Genomic DNA, 19,809 nt, shown 5'->3' with positions numbered 1-19,809 from the left:
AACAGATGACTGGATAAAGAAGTGGTGGTACATTTATATAGTGGAATACTATTCAGTCATAAAATGACAACATAACGCCATTTGCAGCAACATGGATGTCCCTGGAGAATGTCATTCTAAGTGAAGTAAGCCAGAAAGAGAAAGAAAAATACCATATGAGATCGCTCATATGTGGAATCTAAAAAACAAAACAAAACAAAATATAAATACAAAACAGAAACAGACTCATAAGCATAGAATACAAACTTGTGGTTGCCAAGGAGGAGGGAGGTGGGAAGGGACAGATTGGAGTTCAAAATTTGTAGATATTGACAGGCATATGTAGAATAGATAAACAAGATTATACTGTATAGCACAGGGAAATATATACAAGATCTTGTGGTAGCTCACAGTGAAAAAGAATGCGACAATGAATATATGTATGTTCATATATAACTGTAAAATTGTGCTCTACATTGGAAATTGACACAACATTGTAAAATGACTATAACTCAATAAAAAAGTGAAAAAAGACTAGAATACTATTGCTAACAATTATGAAATGTTAAAATGTGACTATAATTATACTACCATAATTATATAATTATGACAGTACTACTGTTAATAACAGTAAAAGTAAGAGTAATGTTAATTATAGAAGCTGCTACTTGTTGAGTGATTACTCTGTTCCAGATGTTGTGCTATGGGCTTTATAAACATTATCTCATTGGATTCACCAACAAATCCCTAAGTCTAGTATCATCACACACATTTTACACATGATAAAACTGATGCTTAGTGTGGTAAAACACCTTGTTCAAGGTTGCATTACAAGTAGGTGGGATTGCCAGAATTTCAGTCTATTTCAGTTTGATTCTAAAGCTAATATTGTTAACCACAACACTATATAGCTCATATGTATATCTAAAATATGAATAGATTAGAGAAAAAAATTAATAGAAATTAAGATTTAATAAAAGGAAGTCTAAAATTTCATTTAATAAATGCCACCAAGGGGAAAAAAAGCAATTGATTTAAAAGCAAGGTGTGGTTTGGCAAAAACTCCTAAGAAATAGATACTAGAATAGTTTTGGTTGTCACGAATTCAGTAGGACCTAGACAGTCGTGCAGCCAAAGAACCATTTTCCACAATAGTTTGCTGTGTTATTAGGAGAATAGTGTTCACAATAAGGGGAGTGAAAATCCTACTAAGGTCAGACCATGATCTTGGGCTCAGTTCTGATCTGTTCAGAAGAGAAGGACCAGAATGGGGAAGGAGGAGAAGCAAGAGAAGGAACTGGCCATGTTCATCTGGAGACGAACACAACTCACAAGGAACCATGGCCACCCTCTCCAACTTTCTGAAGGCCTGCCCTGGAAAGGAGTGTGCAGGCTTTTCTTTCTTGTGTTGCCAGAGAGAACTCAGATCAGTCAGTGGGCTAGGAGTTAGAGGAAGGCAGGTTTCAGTTCATAAAGTAGGTTTTTCTAATTAGAAAACTGTAACAATAAATAGGTTACCTACTCTTCAGTGGAAATGTTTAAGCAGAGATTAGAGGACAACTTCAGCAGTGCTATAGTGGAGTTTCCTATTCTTGTGGTAATTGGGATGGCATGCTTACTAGGTAGAACCACTCTGTTTTGACATTCTCTGTTTTCTATTTTAAAGGGGCCATTTTGAGTGGGGCTTAGCTCCTTCTTTCAAGTAGGAAGTTGGTGATCTTGTCATATATGCTCTAAATATCAGTGGCAACTGGTTCTCATTTTCTGTCTCCTCAGGTGTCACCACTGTTCTCACCATGACCACCTTGAGTATCAGTGCCAGAAACTCCTTACCTAAAGTGGCATACGCGACGGCCATGGATTGGTTCATAGCCGTCTGTTATGCCTTTGTATTTTCTGCGCTGATTGAATTTGCCACTGTCAACTACTTCACAAAGCGGAGTTGGGCTTGGGAAGGCAAGAAGGTGCCAGAAGCCCTGGAGATGAAGGTAAGGTACAGCAAGGGTGGGGGCTGGGAAGCACTCCCTGAGAGAACTGTATTGGAACCAGGAGTGGACAGCCTGCAGCCTGTGGGAACTGGCCAGGGCTGTGTGCTATTCACTGGGGTCATCAATCCAATTCTCAACTGGAGTGCTTCTTAGCAATGTGGAGTGTTTGCTGGGGCAAAGAAAAAAGGGTAGGTATCATAGAGGGCTGATGTCTTGTGGTGAGAGACCAAACCTAAGTGTGATACCACTGAACCCAAGGGGAACTTGTTTTGTCATACTTACAAAGTTACCCAGAAGAGCAGACTTTATCTTCAACCCAGAGAACAGCCTCTAGGGCCACATCTACCCTTCAGTTTTCTAGTAGGTTCCCATTATGGTCAAACAAAAGTGATCATCATTTCTCCTTATGTATTTGCTTATTTTTTTCTCTCTACCTGTAAAGCTATTCTCTTATTTTCCTCCCTGATAAGGACATGCTCATCCTTTAAGACCCAGATGAAATGCTAATTTTTCCATAGACCTTTTCCAGAATCATACAGATAGCGTTAGCTTTTCTTGGGGTGGGGGAAGGGTGCTCATGGGATAAAAAGCATTTATTTGTATTAGAGTTATTAGTCTGCTTCCTCACTAGACTGAACTTCTTGAGGGCAGGGTTTTGTCTGCATTCTTTCTTACTAGCCAGCATCCTTTCACAGCATCTGACTCATAATAAAAGCTGATTAAGTGTTAATTGTATTAGTGGATGGGTGGGAAGGAAGAAAAAAGAGAGGAAAAACCCCAATAAGCCACCTGGAATTGGTAGGAATAAAAAGCATGAATGCAATGAAATCAAGATTGTTGTCCCTGGCTGCTTTAAAAGAATTCAGATCTCTAGCTCTAGATGAAGACTATCCAAAGATGCTAAAAAGAACTGGCAGATGTGGCCCCAGAACCATCCTAGTACTCTTTGAAGAACCATGGAGAAGAGAAAAACATGAAGACTTTTCAAACTGGAGGAAAATATATATTCCATAGAATACAGACTGGTGAGTTAGAAAAATTTTAGAATAGATTTTAACTATTTATTTAGATAGAATTTATTAACTCCTTCCTATAAATTATAAAGAAATAAGTGTATTTCTACTTCCTCCATCTACTCTACCATAGGAATTTATTGGTTAGTTTTATTATACTTAGTCTAGTTGTTACCTTTGTATCCTTAAAATATATTTACTCATCTAATACTTGGTTTATCAATTATAAACAGGATCTGTTGATCCCTCACCCACTATAAGATATAAGGAAATTATTATATTTATCCTACCTCTTACTTTCTCTCTGCCAGTCCCTGTCATCTCCCAAATTTTGTTTGTTATACTACTATTTCTGCATTGTCAAGTTTTATAGCATTTACATGCTTTTATGGAGCCATAATCTCGATAGTTGATTAGTCATAGTTCTACATTTAAATAGGTTCTCTTCTCAAAATAGTCCTTTAACCCACTTTTCCATTCATTGCTTAGTTACTTCAAGGCTATCCTCTAAAAGATTCTTTAAGAAGGGCTTATGGGAACCATACTTCCTACTATCTTGCATGTGTAAAATTATGTCAGTTATGTATAGACTTTAATTATATTTGGGCTGTTGTACAATTCATGGGTCATATTCTCTTTCACTGATGTCTGCATAGAAATTGGTTGCTATACTCAGTTCTAGCATTGAATGTTGTTATGAAGAAATTTAAAACCAGCTTGAGAATCTCTTGCATAATAGGGGGCTTGATTTTATGGCCTAGAAGCCCATGTGAATGTGTCTTATTTACAAACTCCAGTTACTTTACAAGGATATATCTTGATTTATCTGTATGGATTTTTCTTAGGACAGCATGTTGCCCTTTAAGCCTATGGATTCACAATTGTCTTTACTTCAGAGAAGCTTTCCTGAAACATATCTTTGCTATGTTATCATCCTAGAAGCACAGATTATACTTATAATAGAACTTTGTCTTCTATATCTAACATTTTTCTCTAATAATTTCTAACTGCAATTTTTCATTTCATTTTTCTTATTTTTCTCAAGCCTGTCTTCCATGTCTCTCTGATCATTTTCAAGAGTGTAATTCTCCTCCATTTCTATAGTAGTATTATTTTTCCTTACATTAATTTTATGATTTCTGCTGACTTATTTTTTCATGTGTCCTATGATTTTTTGTTTTGTGTGTTGTTCCACAGTCCTTGCTTGGTTATTTACCCTCCTTTATGCAACATATTTTGCATCAGTACCATATTAGTTTCTATTTTTCAACTATCACTTGAAGTTATATTAGAGGAGTTCTTTACTAGTCCTGCTATGTGTGAAAGTATCATTTTGGGGAGAGACTGAGAGAATGAGTAGGATAGTAGTGACTAATTGAGAATAAATCATTGAAAGTGAGTAGTTTGAGCATCATCTGTTATCTATATAAGTTCTTATAAGTAACCCACAATAAAGTACTCTATGTATGGTGCTCTGTGTGTGTATTATGCTATCCTTTAATTTTTCCAGTCTTTACCTGTTCTGCTACTATGTCACAGTGAAACAGTATTCTGGGATGTTCTCACTACCAGCCTAAAAACTGATTTTTGTTTCAAAACAGAATCATCTGTTTTCTTATGCAGGTTCTTCCACCCAACTTTTAGGACTCTATTCTTGCCTTGAAATCCAGAATAGTAGGCATCCTCAGTGTCTTCTTTACCCTGATCCAATTTTTACTGCATTTGGGAGCCCTTACTTTTTGGGATGAGGGTTAAAAATGCTTTCAATTTTTGTAGAAGATGGCATTTTGGTTTCTGTATTTCATTATCCTTATAGTTTTGTTTGGTTTCAGAAAAGAAAAGGAAGCAAAGATGTCCTAACTCTGAGATATCAAACTGAAGGGTCCCTAGAATATATTACTGAACAGATGTTTTAAGAGCAGTTAGCACTAATAACTGACATCCAGTCTGAGTTCACTAAGAATAAATTATGCCAAACTAACCTTAAGAAAATTTATGAAACGTTTACTAGACTGATGAACCAGGAAATATATAGACTTTATCAAAACATCTGACTAACTTTTTAAAATTATCTCTTCATTAAAAAGAAACAGCAGTTGAAAAAATAGTGCAATTAAACTGATGTAGTTGGTTGACCAATTGAGGTCTAATAGAATTGACTGATGGATGGACATCACCCTGAATGGACATTCCTCTGATAAGCCATAGGGCTTTGTCTTTGAGCTTTCCCCCTTAAATGCTGTCAGCAGTGACTTAAATGAAGATATATAAGGTAGGAAATTGAAATTTGTAAGCTGGCTTTAATGAATGCTGACTGAAGAGAAGTATCTTCTGAATTAGAATCAAAGAAAATTTCTAAAGTTTGAAAGAACATGCTGAAACCAAAAGATTAACATTTGCTAAATACAAAAGGTTCTTACACATAAATACCAAAAAATTAGTTATGGGATAAAAAGGTTTAACAAAAATTGCGCATTATAAATAAGATGCTGGGATATACAGAAAAAGCAAAGCTTAATATAAACCATCCATGTGGTATAATTCTTAAAAAGCCAAATCTGATTTGAGTTTAAGCTAAGAATTAACTAGAACAAGTGAGATGATAAGCCTCTTTTATTCTGTACATTGTTCCAGTTTGGTTAGTACAATAGAGAAGGGACAAATTCCTGAAGGGGATGATGATTGCTAATTTCAGATATCTGAAAGGTAGTCATGGATATTTTGTGGAAAATGTGGTAGACTTGTTTGTTTGTTTGTTTTTTCCTGTGGCTGGGAAGAGGTGTGGAGGTGGTTTGAGAGTAGAGAGAGAACTAGAATACATTAAGAGACTGTAGATGTAGATGTCAAAAATGATGACTGTTTCTCCAGTTTTAAGGAGTGCTGAAAATGAAAAAAAAAGATTAAAAGAATCGTCTAAAATTCTTCTGCAAAGATGGTAATCTCAGTCTTCCTCTTTAGTCCTTCTCATTATTAATCTATTTAAGTTATTGAAAGGATGCTGGTTATAAGATTTGAAAAAAAATCTATGGAATGCATAAAATGGATCTCTAATGTGAGGGTGCCTTGCACTTCTACACTGCTACAATATGAAGGAAGTAACAGTGAGAACCACTGACCCACAGGAAAAAATGAAGTGCATTGAAAGTAAAAATAGTGGAATTTAATCATAACCTGTTTTCTTTTTCCTCCTTGAAAGAGACATGTTAAACATTATTTGCTTCATAAAGTTAGAATGGGTGAGCACAAAACTGTTTAGATCTAATATAAATGATTCAAAAATCTATTTCTGATCTTTACTATGATCAAGGATTAGATAAAATGTAAGGGGAAGGTAAAGGAAAGGAAAAGAAGGGATAGGTGGAAACAACCTCATTTTCAAATGAAGACAAATGACTACCTTATAATAGCAACCTGAAAAATAGATGAACTGTGAGCTTCTGTGGAACAACTATGTATTTTATCACTGCTTCCTTTAAAGACCCAACTAAAGTGAGGGTAAAGAAATAAAATACATATAAACCCACAAGTACCAGGAGAACTGAAGAATGGATTTCAGTCAGACAAGAGATTGTAATGCCTTTTCTTTTTCTTTTTTAGAAAAATGAATGTGGAAAGAGAGGATAAATACTGATTTGTCAAGATGGAGTGAGATAGAACCCCAATGAAACATAGTGTTTGAGGTGCTTGGTACAGTAGAGAATAAAGCATGAGGGTGCAATTAGGGTGACTGACTAAAAGTCTGTGTATGGAATAGTCAAGAATCCAGAGCCTGCCCAACATGTAAAATGTCTACAGCCAGATATATACTTTCCTGAAGAATAGCAGAAATTTCTCTTCTAAAGAAGCTGGAAGTCTCCAGAGAAAAGACCTTTACATACTGACATTTTAGAGTACCCCATAAAATGACCTCCTTCTAACCAATCTTAAATCATAGTTTACCAGCCAACAAGCCCAGCTCAGATACACTGAGCATATAGACATCTTTTATGTTGCCAAATAATATTGAAATACCAAGGATTATCAAAATGAAATTTGCAATGTGAAAGAGGAAAGTAAAGATTAAAAAAAAAATCATGGCAAGAACAGAGATAATTTAGGGAACTAAAGAGAATTTAAGAAAAATAAAACTAAATTTTATCTTATATTTATAAATATATACATAAAATAAGAATAGGATGCTAATATAAAAAGGAATCAGAGAATAAGGAAGAGCTCTTGAAATTAAACAGAATTGCCAAAATAAAAGTTTGAATAGAAAGGTGGGAAAATAAACTGAAGAAAATCTCCCTACAAGTAGAGTAAAAAGGAAAAAAGTGGAGAATGTAAAGGAAAAGGTTAAGGGACTTAGAGATGAATCCAGGAAGTTCATCCAACTTAGAAACTACAGAAAGTGAACAGATAAAAGGGAGCAAAGGAAATTAATAAAGAACTAATACATCTTTTCAAGTAGAAAGACATAAGCCTCCAGATTGGAAGTGTCATCATAGGCCCACATAAAGTCACATCATCTTGAAATTTTAGAAAACCAGGGATAAATGATAGTCTAAAAAGATTCTATAAAGACAGTCAAGGTTATCTACAAAGAAATTATTAACAGAATGGTATCAAACTTCTCAGCTACGTTGGAGGCTGGAAGACAGTAGAGCAGTAAATCTCATAAATCTGAGGGACAAATGATTTTCAACGTTGAATTAAGTGCCTAGCCAAAGTATCAATGGGGTGGAAAGGTACAATAGTTATTTTCAGACCTGCAAGAACTCTGAAATGTCACTTCCTATACATTCAACCTAAGGAAAATACTGGAAGATATGTTCTATGAAAACATGAGAACAGAGCAAAAAAGAGAAAGACATTAGATACAGAGAAGAGGGTATCCAACAGAGGAGACAGATGAAGGGAATTCCTAACTTGAAAGCTATGCAGCAAGCTAACCTGGATAGGAACCAGTGGAGTCTGTAGCAAGAGGGTAGAGGTATTTATCTAGTCATTTATAATGACATTACCACTGACTATTGATCGAACTAAAAAATTATTATAATTATATGGGCACATAGAGGAAGGGCTGCATAAATGAGGTAAATCATTACCACGAACAGGTGAATGGTACTGTGTAAAACTGATAGCAAAATAAGCACAGTACTTACAAATATAGAAATAACTATTAGAAGTATCAGCTAAAAGAATTAAAAATAATTATGAGTTGCTGCACAAGGTTGGGGTACATGGGGGTAAGGGTTTTCTAGTTTTCATTATAAGCCTCTACATTTATTTCTTTTTAACTATGTGCACTATTACCTTGATGATATTTTTGAAAATTAAAAATAATAAAAGCAAATAAAAATGAAGAAATGTCTATATTTAAAAATAAGATAATTATTATTCTTATAACTGCTTTTAAAATATTCATAAATTCTTACCTAAATTTTGAAAACATAATAATTCTTATGCCCTTTATCTTATTTTCAAATAAGAATATTTGAATGCTCTAGAATAATATTTTATCGTATTCTACATTAGAAAAAATACTGAACTTCCATCTAGAGCTTGAAAAAGTTTAGTTTCTTATCATAAATGGATTTTAAATCTATGGGGCATCCCTGTAAAAACAGCCACAAATTGAGTCACCCCTTGCTATTTTCTCTCTGGGGTGAATGATACTCACTGTGGGTTAAGTTGTATTCATAAACTGGTGGTCTTCCCACCCTATTCTACAGTAGGCATAAATTCCCTGACAACAGTCATAGTCCATCACTGGTAAATCAATTGAAACAAAAACAAACAAGGGGATCAGCCAAGATGGTATAGTACAAAGACCTTGAGCTCACCTCCTCTCATGGGCACACCAAAATCACAACTATTTGCAGAAAAAAAGTTGATGAAGAAGACTGGAACCTACCAGAAAAGATGTTCTACAACTAGAGATATAAAGAAGGAACCAAATGAGATGCATAGGAAGGGTAGATTCGTGATATAGTCAAGTCCCATACTCCCAAGTGGGCGACCCACAAACAGGGGAATAATTTCAAATGTAGAGGTTATTCTGAAAGAGTAAGCAGTCTGAGTCCCATATCAAGCTCCCCAGCCTGCAGGTCCTGCATGGGGAAGACGAGCTTCCAGAGACTTTGGCTTTGAACTCTAGTGGGGGTTAATTTTGGGAGCCCTATAGGGCTGGGGAAGATAGAGACTTCACTTATAAAGGGTGCACACAAAATCTCACATGGTCTAAGACCCAGGGCAGAAGTAGTGATTTCATAAGAGCCTGGGTCATATCTACTTGCTGATCTTGGAGAATCTCCCAGAGAGGCAGGAGATAACTGCAGCTCACACTGGGCACATAGATTTTTGGGAGCTTGTTCTACCATGTGGACACTGGTGCTAGCAAGGTCCATTTTGGAATCCTCCCTCTAGCTTATTAGCCTCTGGACCCAGCCCACCCTGGTCCAACAACCTGGAGGCAAAAGTGCTGAGACACCTCGGGCCAAGCAACTAACTGGGTGTGGACACAGCCCCACCAACAGACAGGCTGCCTTAAGACCCCCTGATCCCACAGCCACCCCGGACATGGCTTTGGCTGCCAGAGGACCCATGACGTGGCCCCACACACCAGTGTGCATGCACCAGCCCCAGAATCCCCTGGCCCCATGCTCCAGTGAACCTGCTCTAGCCTTGGGACCAGCCTTACCCACCAGCAGACAAAAATAGTTAACAAAGTGGCAATAACAACATACATATCAATTATTACTTTAAATGCAAATAGACTAAATGTGCGAATCAAAAGATACAGAGTGGCTGAATGGATACAAAAACAAGATCCATATATGTGCTAGCTACCTACATGAGATTTACTTCAGATCTAAAGACACACACATAGACTGAGGGGATGGAAAAAGGTATTCCATGTAAATGTAAATCAAAATAAAGCTAGGGTAGCAATAATTAGACAAAATAAACTTTTATAAAAACTGATACAAGAGACAAGGAAAGACATTATGTAATGATCAAGGTATAAATCCAAGGAGATAATATAGTTTTAAATATACACACCCAACATAGGAACACCCAGATACATAAAGCAAATATTAATGGGCATAAAGTGAGAAATTGACAGTAACACAATGATAGTATGAGACTTCAACACCCTACTTACATCAATGGACAGATCATCCAGACAAAATCAATAAGGAAACACTGTCCTCAAATAACATATTACACCAGATGGAATTATATATATATGTGTATGTGTGTATATATATATATATATATATAATTATATATAATATATAATATAATATATAAAATATGTATATATGACATTCCATTTGAAAGCAACAGAATACACATCCTTTTCAAGTGCACATAGGACATTCTCCAGGACAGACCACATGCTAGGCCACAAAAAAGCCACAGTATGCTGCTAAAAACAACAATGGATCACTGAAGAAGTCAAAGAGGAAATCAAAAAATATCTGGAGAGAAGTCAAAATGAAAACACAGCGATTCAAAATCTTTGAGATGCAGCAAAAGCAATTCTAAGAGGGAAGTTAATAGCAATACAAGCTTACCTCAAGAAACAAGAAAAATCTCAAATTAACAACCTAACTTTACACCTAAAGGAGCTAGAGAAATAAGAACAAAACCCAAAGTTAGCAGAAGGAGATAAATCATAAAGATCAGAGCAGATATAAATGAAATAGAGGCTAAAAAACAATAGAAAATATCCATGAATCTAAAAACTGGTTCTTTGAAAAGATAAACAAAATTGATAAAGCTTTAGCCAGACTTATCAAGAAAAAAAAAGAGACAGGGCCCAAATTAATAAAATCAGAAATGAAAAAGAAGTTACAGCTGACACCCCAGAAATGCAAAGGGTCATAAGAGACTACTACGAACAACTATATGCCAATATAATGGACAACCTTGAAGAAATGGACAAATTCCTAGAAATGTATGTACATTCTCCTAAAACTAAACCAGGAAGAAAAAGAAAATATGTCTAAACTATTACCAGTAATGAAACTGAATTAGTAATTTAAAAAAAATTCCCAACAAAATTACAGGACCAGATGGCTTCACAGGTGAATTTTACTAACATTTAGAGAATAGTTAACACCTATCCTTCTCAAACTGTTCCAGAAAATTGCAGAGGAAGGAAAGTTTCTTAACTCATTTTATGAGGCCAGCATCACCTACCAAAACCAGAGAAAGATATCACACACACAAAAAGAAAATTACAGGCCAATATCCCTGATAAACATAGATGCAAAAATCCTCAACAAAATATTAGCAAACGAAATTCAACAAAACATAAAAAGGATCATTACCATGATCAAGTGGGATTTATCCTAGGGATGCAAGGATTTTTCATTACCTTAATTTGGGTGTTTCCTAAGGAAACTACTTCCTCAGCTGCCATTGCAAGTGGAAGCCACCCTTCCATTTCTTCCTTGCTGCTTCCAAGTCATTACCCAGTCCTTTACTTCATGCAAACTGCTTTGCGCTTTGGTGATCACCTCTCCTGGCTATCTTGCTCTCTTTTTCTTCATAATTTTAACAACATTATTTTCTCCTCCATGCTCATCTCATATGTAGGATTTTTACAACTAGTTTACATTATTTGCAATCACTCCAAGTTCCGTCTTTGTTTTTCACTTGGATGACCCATCAGACATTATAAACTAGAATTGAGCCTGTGGCCAGTTCTAGCAAATGAGCTCTGGGTTTTCCACCTGTCAGCACTGCTGCTGTTTCCACCACCTTTTTCACATGCTTGTTAGCCATTTCTACATCTTCTTTGGGGAAATGTCTATTTAAGTCTTTTGCTATTTCTAAAATTGGGTTGTTTGGGGTTTTGTCTGATTTGTCTTTGAATACCACATAGAATATACTCCATTACTTTGCCCCCTCCTGATAACTGGGGTTCAGGAAAGTTGGATGGCTGTTAGAGGATTAACACAGAGGAACTGTACCACATCTGCATATATTCTGAGGTCCTGGTAGTTTCAAGAACATTCATGGCCTCAATTAACCCTCTATTTAGCACTTCTAGAAATAATAAACATGAGTACCACCTGAGGAAAACTCTTGAGTTGGGCATGCATTGGTACATGAAAATGTTCATTATCTCATCCCAAAATCCACATGAGGTGCCTTTCCATAAGGAAAAGTGTCCTTGTCCTGGAGTCAGACTGCTTGGGGGAATTTGGAAGAGTCAATTTCAGCTTGGGGAATTTACCCCAGGATGAATTATAGAGATGTGCTGTCTGTATAGAAGTCAAGACTCAGGAGGAACAAACTGAAAATCATATCAAGAATCTTCAGTTGTTCGGGTGGGGGGCGTTTTTCATTCTGTAAACATCTACCTTATGCCTAAGAACCAGGCACTTGGCTAGGGAGGTAGGAACAGAATTGTAACTTGGTGAAAGTTAAGTCACTCTAGTTTGTATCTATCAAGTTCCAGGGCATAGAGAATTATTAGAAAACTAGATGCAGAAATGGGAATTATTAACCATTAATCTCTGCTTACTGCTTCTGTCTTCTCAGCACAACAGTTTTTGCTTTGATATTCCTTCTTTGACAATTTAGGTAAAAATTATAGCGGCTGATTAAAATGTACCATGATGGAAAGGGCAAGGGAAATTAAAAGGTAATTTTCTTTTATTACTCAGAAAAATCTGTGATTAAATCAACTGCTGCTTCCCCATCTACAGAATGCAAAGTGCCTACAGAGCTAAAGAAAGTGTTTGCTCTTTGGAATCACTGTTTCAGAGACTAGGTCATAACCAGATTATAACTGAATGAAATAACTTATGTGAAAGCTTCTAGCAAAGTCAGGGTAGTAGTTTTTTCTTTCCTTTTTTTTTTGTCTACCCATGGGAGAAAAAAAAAGAGATTACTAAGCACATTAATAAGTAAGCAGGCAAACAAGTGAAGTGCTCTTTTATTTAGTAGCAGAGGCATTTAGCAGCAGGCCTCTATTCACACAATGAATTTTCTAATTATAAATGAGTCCCATGCAATATTTAAAGCATTTACAAGGTTCTTGGAAGCCTTAGGGTTCTGTCCGCCTTCCACTTACAGCAATACGACTATAACCCTCAAAGAGAAAGAACAATATTGCTTTTTAAATGTCCTGTTAGTCAGACTGTTCACTTACTTTAAACCAGCACCCCATCCTTTGTCCCATTTCCTCCTCCCTGATTGAAAACCCTGAAGCCAGTGCAGGAAGGCCTCTGCCATGCACACTATCAGCCAACTAAAGCAGACATCTGGTCATCCATCAAATAAGCAGTGCCCATGGCCTTGTACTGTCCTTTGCTACATCTTCATGTGATGAACTCCTGCCCATCTTTTGCAACCCAGCTCACCATTCTCATTGCCTTCTCTGAACCACCTTTTCCAGCACCAGTAGGTACGTTGCCCCTCCCTCTACTGAATTCCCATCACATTTTGCTCATATCACTTAGAAAACTGATCACATTATATGCCAATGATGTGTTCACAAGGATCTCTCCCCTACTGGACTGCAAACTCCTAGAAAAACAGGGACTAAGAGTGACTGACCTTCCCTACCTATCCCTAAACAGCTAGCAGATTTCTTGGCCCAGTAGATATTCAGTAAATATTGGGCAAAAGTTATTATTTAGGATCAGGAAGATAAATGGCAGTGTGGTCTAAAAGAAAAAAAAAACATCACAGTAGTGGGGATTCTGAAATAAAGGAGAAAAGAAATAGAAGGATATTAGGCAAAACGGGGTCAGTAAGAGAGGGTGGGATTAGAGCAGCCCAGGAAGGAAACAAGTAGAAAGTGGGGAAGTAAAATAAAACAGATGCTGGGAAACAAAGTAACACTGAGAAACGGAAGAATGTTAGGTGTGTTAAATTAGGGCAACACAATTAGACATCACTTATTGTCAAACAAGCACTCTTGGGCATTTTTGAAGCTCACCTGTTCCCACCTTTTCCTAGAAACAAAGAGGAGTGGAAGGAAGAAAAGGTCAGAGTGGGAGGTGAGGCAACAAATACTATGAGCCCAGCCACTGCCTTTGGCCTCCCATTTTCATCAAGTCTGTCTCTTCTGATCCAGGCCCGAGCTTTGTCTCCTTTTCTCTTTTCTACACGAAAGGTCTGTGTATACACAAGTCATATATGTGAGAACAAATGGGCACTTGTGTGTATGTTTGTTTTGCCATTGAGTTTATTTTATTTTTACTATGGAAAAACAGAACAAAAGAAAGAGCAGTGTCATAGCCAGCCCCTAGCGTCCCTGACTTGGCTGTGTCAGAGGGAAGCATTTGCATAGCTCCCTGGGGAGGCTGTAGCTCCTGCCTGCAGCCTTGCAAGAGTGGACATTTACAGTGCATGAAGGGTGTGATACTGTTATAATGATGCATGTAAACATGCCATGGTATTTATGTGTCTTTAAGACGAAATGACTTTTAGACTCACCGAGCTCTCTTCCTCACAGGAGGTGTGCCACTTGATGGTTGAAGCCTTTTGGAGTTATTTCTCGGGTAACCAAAAAGTATCTCATACCTATAGAAAGCAGTACACTGCAGCCCTGGATAAAAGTCCGGAGCCCAGGTGGCTAGTGTGGCCTCTGCCACTCAGTCTCAGGCTGAGTTTTCTCATCTGTCAAATGGGAATAATCTCACACACTTATCTCATGGGGTTACTGTGAGGATCAAATCACATGATTATATAAGATCCCATATGTGACCAACATTTCACAGTTTTCCAGTGATTTCTACTACCATTCTTCCATCTGATCCTCTCAAAAACCCTTCCAAATATCTTGATCCTCATTTTACAGATGAAGAAACTAAAGCTCTAAGAGGAGACACGACTTGGCCAAAGCCAAATAGCTAGTAAACCAGGTAGTTTTCTGCAAGTTTTCTGTTTTCAAACTGATCTTTAATTACCCCTAGACACAAACCTGGCTACTCAGCACTATTGGCTTCATGGCCTCTCTTTCCTAACTTCCCTCATGACTCCTCCTCCCCACAGCCTCTGAAAGTGTTCTGTATAATGAATTAATTAGCTTTTGTTTTGTTCCCCTACTTTTTCTGGCCCCTAGAAGAAAACACCAGCAGTCCCGACAAAGAAAACCAGCACGACCTTCAATATCGTGGGGACCACCTATCCCATCAACCTGGCCAAGGACACTGAGTTCTCCACCATCTCCAAGGGTGCTGCTCCTAGTGCCTCCTCAACCCCAACAATTATTGCTTCACCCAAGACCACCTACGTGCAGGATATTCCAACTGAGACCAAGACATACAACAGTGTCAGCAAGGTTGACAAAATTTCCCGCATCATCTTTCCTGTGCTCTTTGCCATTTTCAATCTAGTCTATTGGGCCACATATGTCAACCGGGAGTCGGCTATCAAGGGCATGATCCGCAAACAGTAAATAGTGGCAGCACTGCAGCAAGAGCACTGTATACCCTAGGAAGCATCCAGGCACCCAAATCCCGGGGCTCCCCTTCATATGTTTCAGGTTTCTTCCTTTTTAACCCTCTACCAAGCCATGACTCTGAATTAATGTTTATGAATCTCAATGAAGAAAAACAGTAACAACAGAAAAAATTACTTGTCCCTCTAATATTGCTGAGTATATCCTCACTGGAGGCAAACACTGCCATTTGTCCAGTTACTCATTTTAGTCTCCCAGGCTCCCTCAGCTGAGGGCACTGCATGTATTTTATTGCACTCTGCCCTCTACAGAAAGAATAGGAGACTCTGTGACCTGTAGTGAGAGCCTTGGCTATTTGAGAGGTCCAGACTAAGGAGATTGTTGACTGGTCCAGATCACATGATTCTGACTCACTAGGGAGCCAGTCTGGGATATCCCATGTGGTCCTGCCTGCCACCTCCCCTGTCTACAGCAGGGCCCACTAGCCATAACTACTGATAGCAAAGGCAGGAGCCAGTGCTAACCACTGCACATGGCCCACAACCTGTTTATTGGCTTGGAAGTTAGTGGGGACAGTTGAGGCTTACCATTTTGTACCACGTATGGCCAAAACAGATAGAACCATTTAGGCCAGCCTGGCACCAAGATGGCTGGTGACCTGCCATGTCCAGCCCCTCAGGAAAATAGTACCTTATTTGGTATATCTCTCCTCCAGGAAAGCCCTTTTCTCTCAAGCCCTTTGACCCACCCCATGTAGTCAGCTGGACATTGCTTAGCTTGGACTCATTACTGCCTGCAAACTCTTTAGGAAAAGGATCAAGTATTTTTTTTTAATTTATACTGAAAAGGGACATATAGAAACAAAATATTTAGTCAAATGCCTACACAATAATTTTTTTAAAGATTAGAGAGATAGAAAAGTCACCTCTGTGCCAAGGCAACTAGTCTGGATGGGGCAAGAGATTTAGGCTGAGTGGTAATTGAGGGTTGAAGTCTGGCTCAAAAAAGAGGGCTACTGGCAGGTGAAAGTCAAATTCTTCCTTCCATACTCTCCACACTCCAAACCATAGCCCAGGCCCAGGAAGTTTCAGGGACCTCTTATCCTCTGTTGATGCCGATTTGAAGAGGGGTGAATTATAGTCTATTTGACTTTGAGTCAACTAAATCATTAACTTTATTACTAGTTTGATAATATATTATTTAGGGGCTATTCGATCTCATTTGTTCTTAGTATGAGTGAAAGGGACAGTTATAATTGTAAAATTTTTGTAAGGTAGATAAACTGATAGATAAACTGAGTTTCAGATGTTTGAATGACTTACCTAGGTTCCTTGCAAGTGTCTGTAAGAGAAAACTATCATGTGCCCCTTTCCAATAGCCAAAATAAAGATAGGACTGAGAATCCAGGTCTGCCTTGACCTCAGAATCAGCACAATCTCAACAGGCCTGCTGGATCCTGAATTCAGCTTGGTTGGACACCAAAAAGATTTTTAGAAAGTCCTAATGTGTCACCCAAGGAGACCACTTACAATAGACATGGCTCAAGGGAATAAGATTAAGATGGCAGCCCCAGCCACTAGTCCAGACTATCCTAGAATCCCTAAGTAATGCCAAAGCGGGCACCAAAATCAGATTCTTTCTGCCCACTCCCTGAGCAATGCTCCTAAGTGTCTATCATTAGCTGCTGGTTGCTTTTTCACCCATCCTTCTCCCATACTCTGCTTCCTTGCCATTGCTGGGATAACGCATGCCAGTCCCATTATTCCTAAGACTGTCTGTAGGTAAATTCATGACTAGAAGAGTGTAGTGTTGTGGATATGTGGGGATGGGGGGTGGGGTGGGTGGGGCTGTTAATGATTGTCCTGTTAATGATTGTCTTAAGGAATTTACAATGGAAGCCTGACCTTTGCCTCTCTGTAGAAATTGTGTTTCCAAATGCTTTGGTGCAATGTTTAGTGGCTGTTTATTAAACTCTTTCTGAATTGTACTTGGACTAGAGAACTTTTTTTGGTTACTCTTTGCCTAACACAGGCAGTACTCTGTTTTTGGCCTTCACTCCTATTCTTGTGCCATCCTTACTTTCTACTTCTTAACACCATTGGAATATGCTGGAGAAGAGTATCCTAAGAACAAGAGACTGATTTAAGTGATCCAAAATGGAACACATATGAAAATATAGCTTTGATTGACTTGGGAGTTTTATTATCAAAAATGACAGAAAACAAACACTTGCATTGATTCCTCCACTAAATTCACACAGTCCCAGAAAATAGAGAAAGGTATTTTCTTTGCAATTCTAAAGGCTTTTTTCTTTTCTATTGATTATCAGTTCCCTGAGGCAATAATTCCTAGAGGTAACACTTACTAGGCAGAAGGAGAGTAAGTGTTTAGCTGGTTAAGCCATATGTTGGGAAATGGATGATGACCCTTATTTGTTACAGAGTTAGGAAAAATCTGGGAAATAATCTCATGAGATGTGCTTGAGGAAATCACCTGGCTCCTAAGGGATGAGGAAAATCTCCTTGGGAAAGCATTTCAAATCATATAAGAGATTTTCTTGTCTGAAATAAGATTAGGGACTCGGACGATTTGACCCTTGGTCCATATTCTAGCCATGTGGTCATCTGATGGGTGCCCTGCTGCTGCAGCAATTTTCATACTCCCTGACCAAATCAGCCATACCCCCAGAACAACCATGTGAGGCACACATGGTAGCCTTCCTAGCAAAATTGCCTGATACCCATATTTTAATGTTTCCTTGAGAGACGGAGAAGATGGCGGAGTAGAAGCACGCTCATAAGTCACCCTCTCCCACAAATACACCAAGACCCACATCTACAGACCCACTCAGCCAACCAGAGCACCTGTGGAACTCCAACAGAACATCGCCCTCTTCAAAAGATAAACATGCCAAAAATCTGGTAGGAGAAAAGGAAAAAGGAAAGAACAAAAGGCAAAGCAGCGCGGGACGGGTCCCGCGGGGAGGGAGCGACAAAGGAGGACTGGCGCTCGCTCGCTGGGTCTCCCCTCTCCAACTGAGAGGCCAGCGGGACGGAGGGGGAGCCTCCGAGGCTCGGATCTGTACAGAGCAGCCCTTGTCTGACAGAACTAAGTTAAATGGGCACAGAGCGTCCCCCAGACACCCAGCCTGAGATGCGGGCCGGCAGCGGCATGCAGGGCCAGGCTGCACAAGCCGGGTGGAGGACGGGGGCGACTGCATGGAGGCAGCCCCGGGGGACTACAAGGGGCTGCGCGCCTTGGCTGTGGGTGCACAGGGCAGAACAACCTGGACCCTCCATAAAACAGCAAGGTTGATGTGCTCTCAGGGGAAGGGTGCATACCCCCATCTCTGAAAACCCACGGAAACTTTTCGGGGGAAGAGAGGCGGGGCCCAGGCACAGCCGCCATATCCTCCGGCGCTGAGCACCCAGGCGGGGGCGGGGGCGGGGGCGGGGGCGAAACCTGCATCCGCACCGAAGGGCTCAGCAGCCTCAAAGGCCAGACTGAGACGGGCCTACAGCCCGGGGCAGATAGAAGCCTTCCATCCTGGTCCCTCAGAGAACTTGCTTCACCAAGACAAACAAGGAGCTGGGTTTTGGCTCGGAGCAGGGACAAGGCTGTCCCTCGGTCTTCCCCTAGCCCACCTGCGGAGCGCGGCCATGGCGGAGCGCGACCAGGGCGGAGCGCCGACCAGGGCAGAGCGCGCAGCTGCACAGAGCAGCAGAGCTATGGGCGGCGCAGGTAGAGGGAGAGCGGTCCCCCGCCTGTCGGGCAGGAACACAGCCCCTAACCGAGGTGCTGGGAGGGGGCACGACCCGCCCTCCTACCTGGCCAGTCTACAACATCTGACTACGGCATCCAGAGGGGAAGTGACCTGCCCGCCCGCAGCAGAGGAGAGCTGTACCTGACCCCATGTTAGGAGGAGGCGCGATCTGCTTGCCCACAGGTGCTGGGAGCAGCACAGAAGAGGGCACCAATGGAGGGCCTATGAAAACAAGCTGAGCTTCCAAAACAGGACGAAGACAGAAAGACTTCACATTAAAAGCGCACAGAGTCCAGGAGAACACCGACAAGCCCCCCCCCCTTTTTTTAAATCTGTTTTTACCTGTTCTATTTTCTATTACTCTCTTAATTTTTACTTCTTAATTCATTTCTATTTCTCTTGGGTTTTGATGTCCTGTTATTGATTAGACACAGGCTTCAAACACATCTATTCATCTCCCCCCTCCTTTTTTTTTTAAAGGTTTTAAAAGGACGTGTCAACCCGATTAATACTCTGCTTTAACTCGCTCTTCTATTCATTATACACTGTTTTCAAAACCTCTTTCTCCCTTCTTTTAAAATTCTTTCTCTCTCTCTCTTATTTTTTTTCTTTTTTTTTCCAGAGTTCTATTCCTAAATAGGCATTAGATAGATA

The 19,809-nt window shown here is 39.4% G+C and overlaps 1 protein-coding gene across 1 annotated transcript in view; it reads left to right on the top strand.

Moving 5' to 3' along the window:
- Positions 1-15,555, top strand: part of GABRA3 (gamma-aminobutyric acid type A receptor subunit alpha3) — a 243,903-nt gene extending 228,348 nt beyond the window's left edge. The window contains exons 9-10 of the mRNA XM_072956507.1: positions 1,756-1,967; positions 15,054-15,555. Coding sequence (XP_072812608.1) covers positions 1,756-1,967; positions 15,054-15,389 — 548 coding nt within the window. The 3' untranslated portion in view covers positions 15,390-15,555. The remainder of the gene's footprint in view (positions 1-1,755; positions 1,968-15,053) is intronic.
- Positions 15,556-19,809: the final 4,254 nt, after the last annotated feature.

The sequence above is a fragment of the Vicugna pacos genome, chromosome X, assembly GCF_048564905.1.
Source record: "Vicugna pacos chromosome X, VicPac4, whole genome shotgun sequence".
NCBI lineage: Eukaryota > Metazoa > Chordata > Mammalia > Artiodactyla > Camelidae > Vicugna > Vicugna pacos.
The sequence above is the reverse complement of the archived record's forward strand: the minus strand, read 5'-3'. Positions and strand labels throughout refer to the sequence as shown.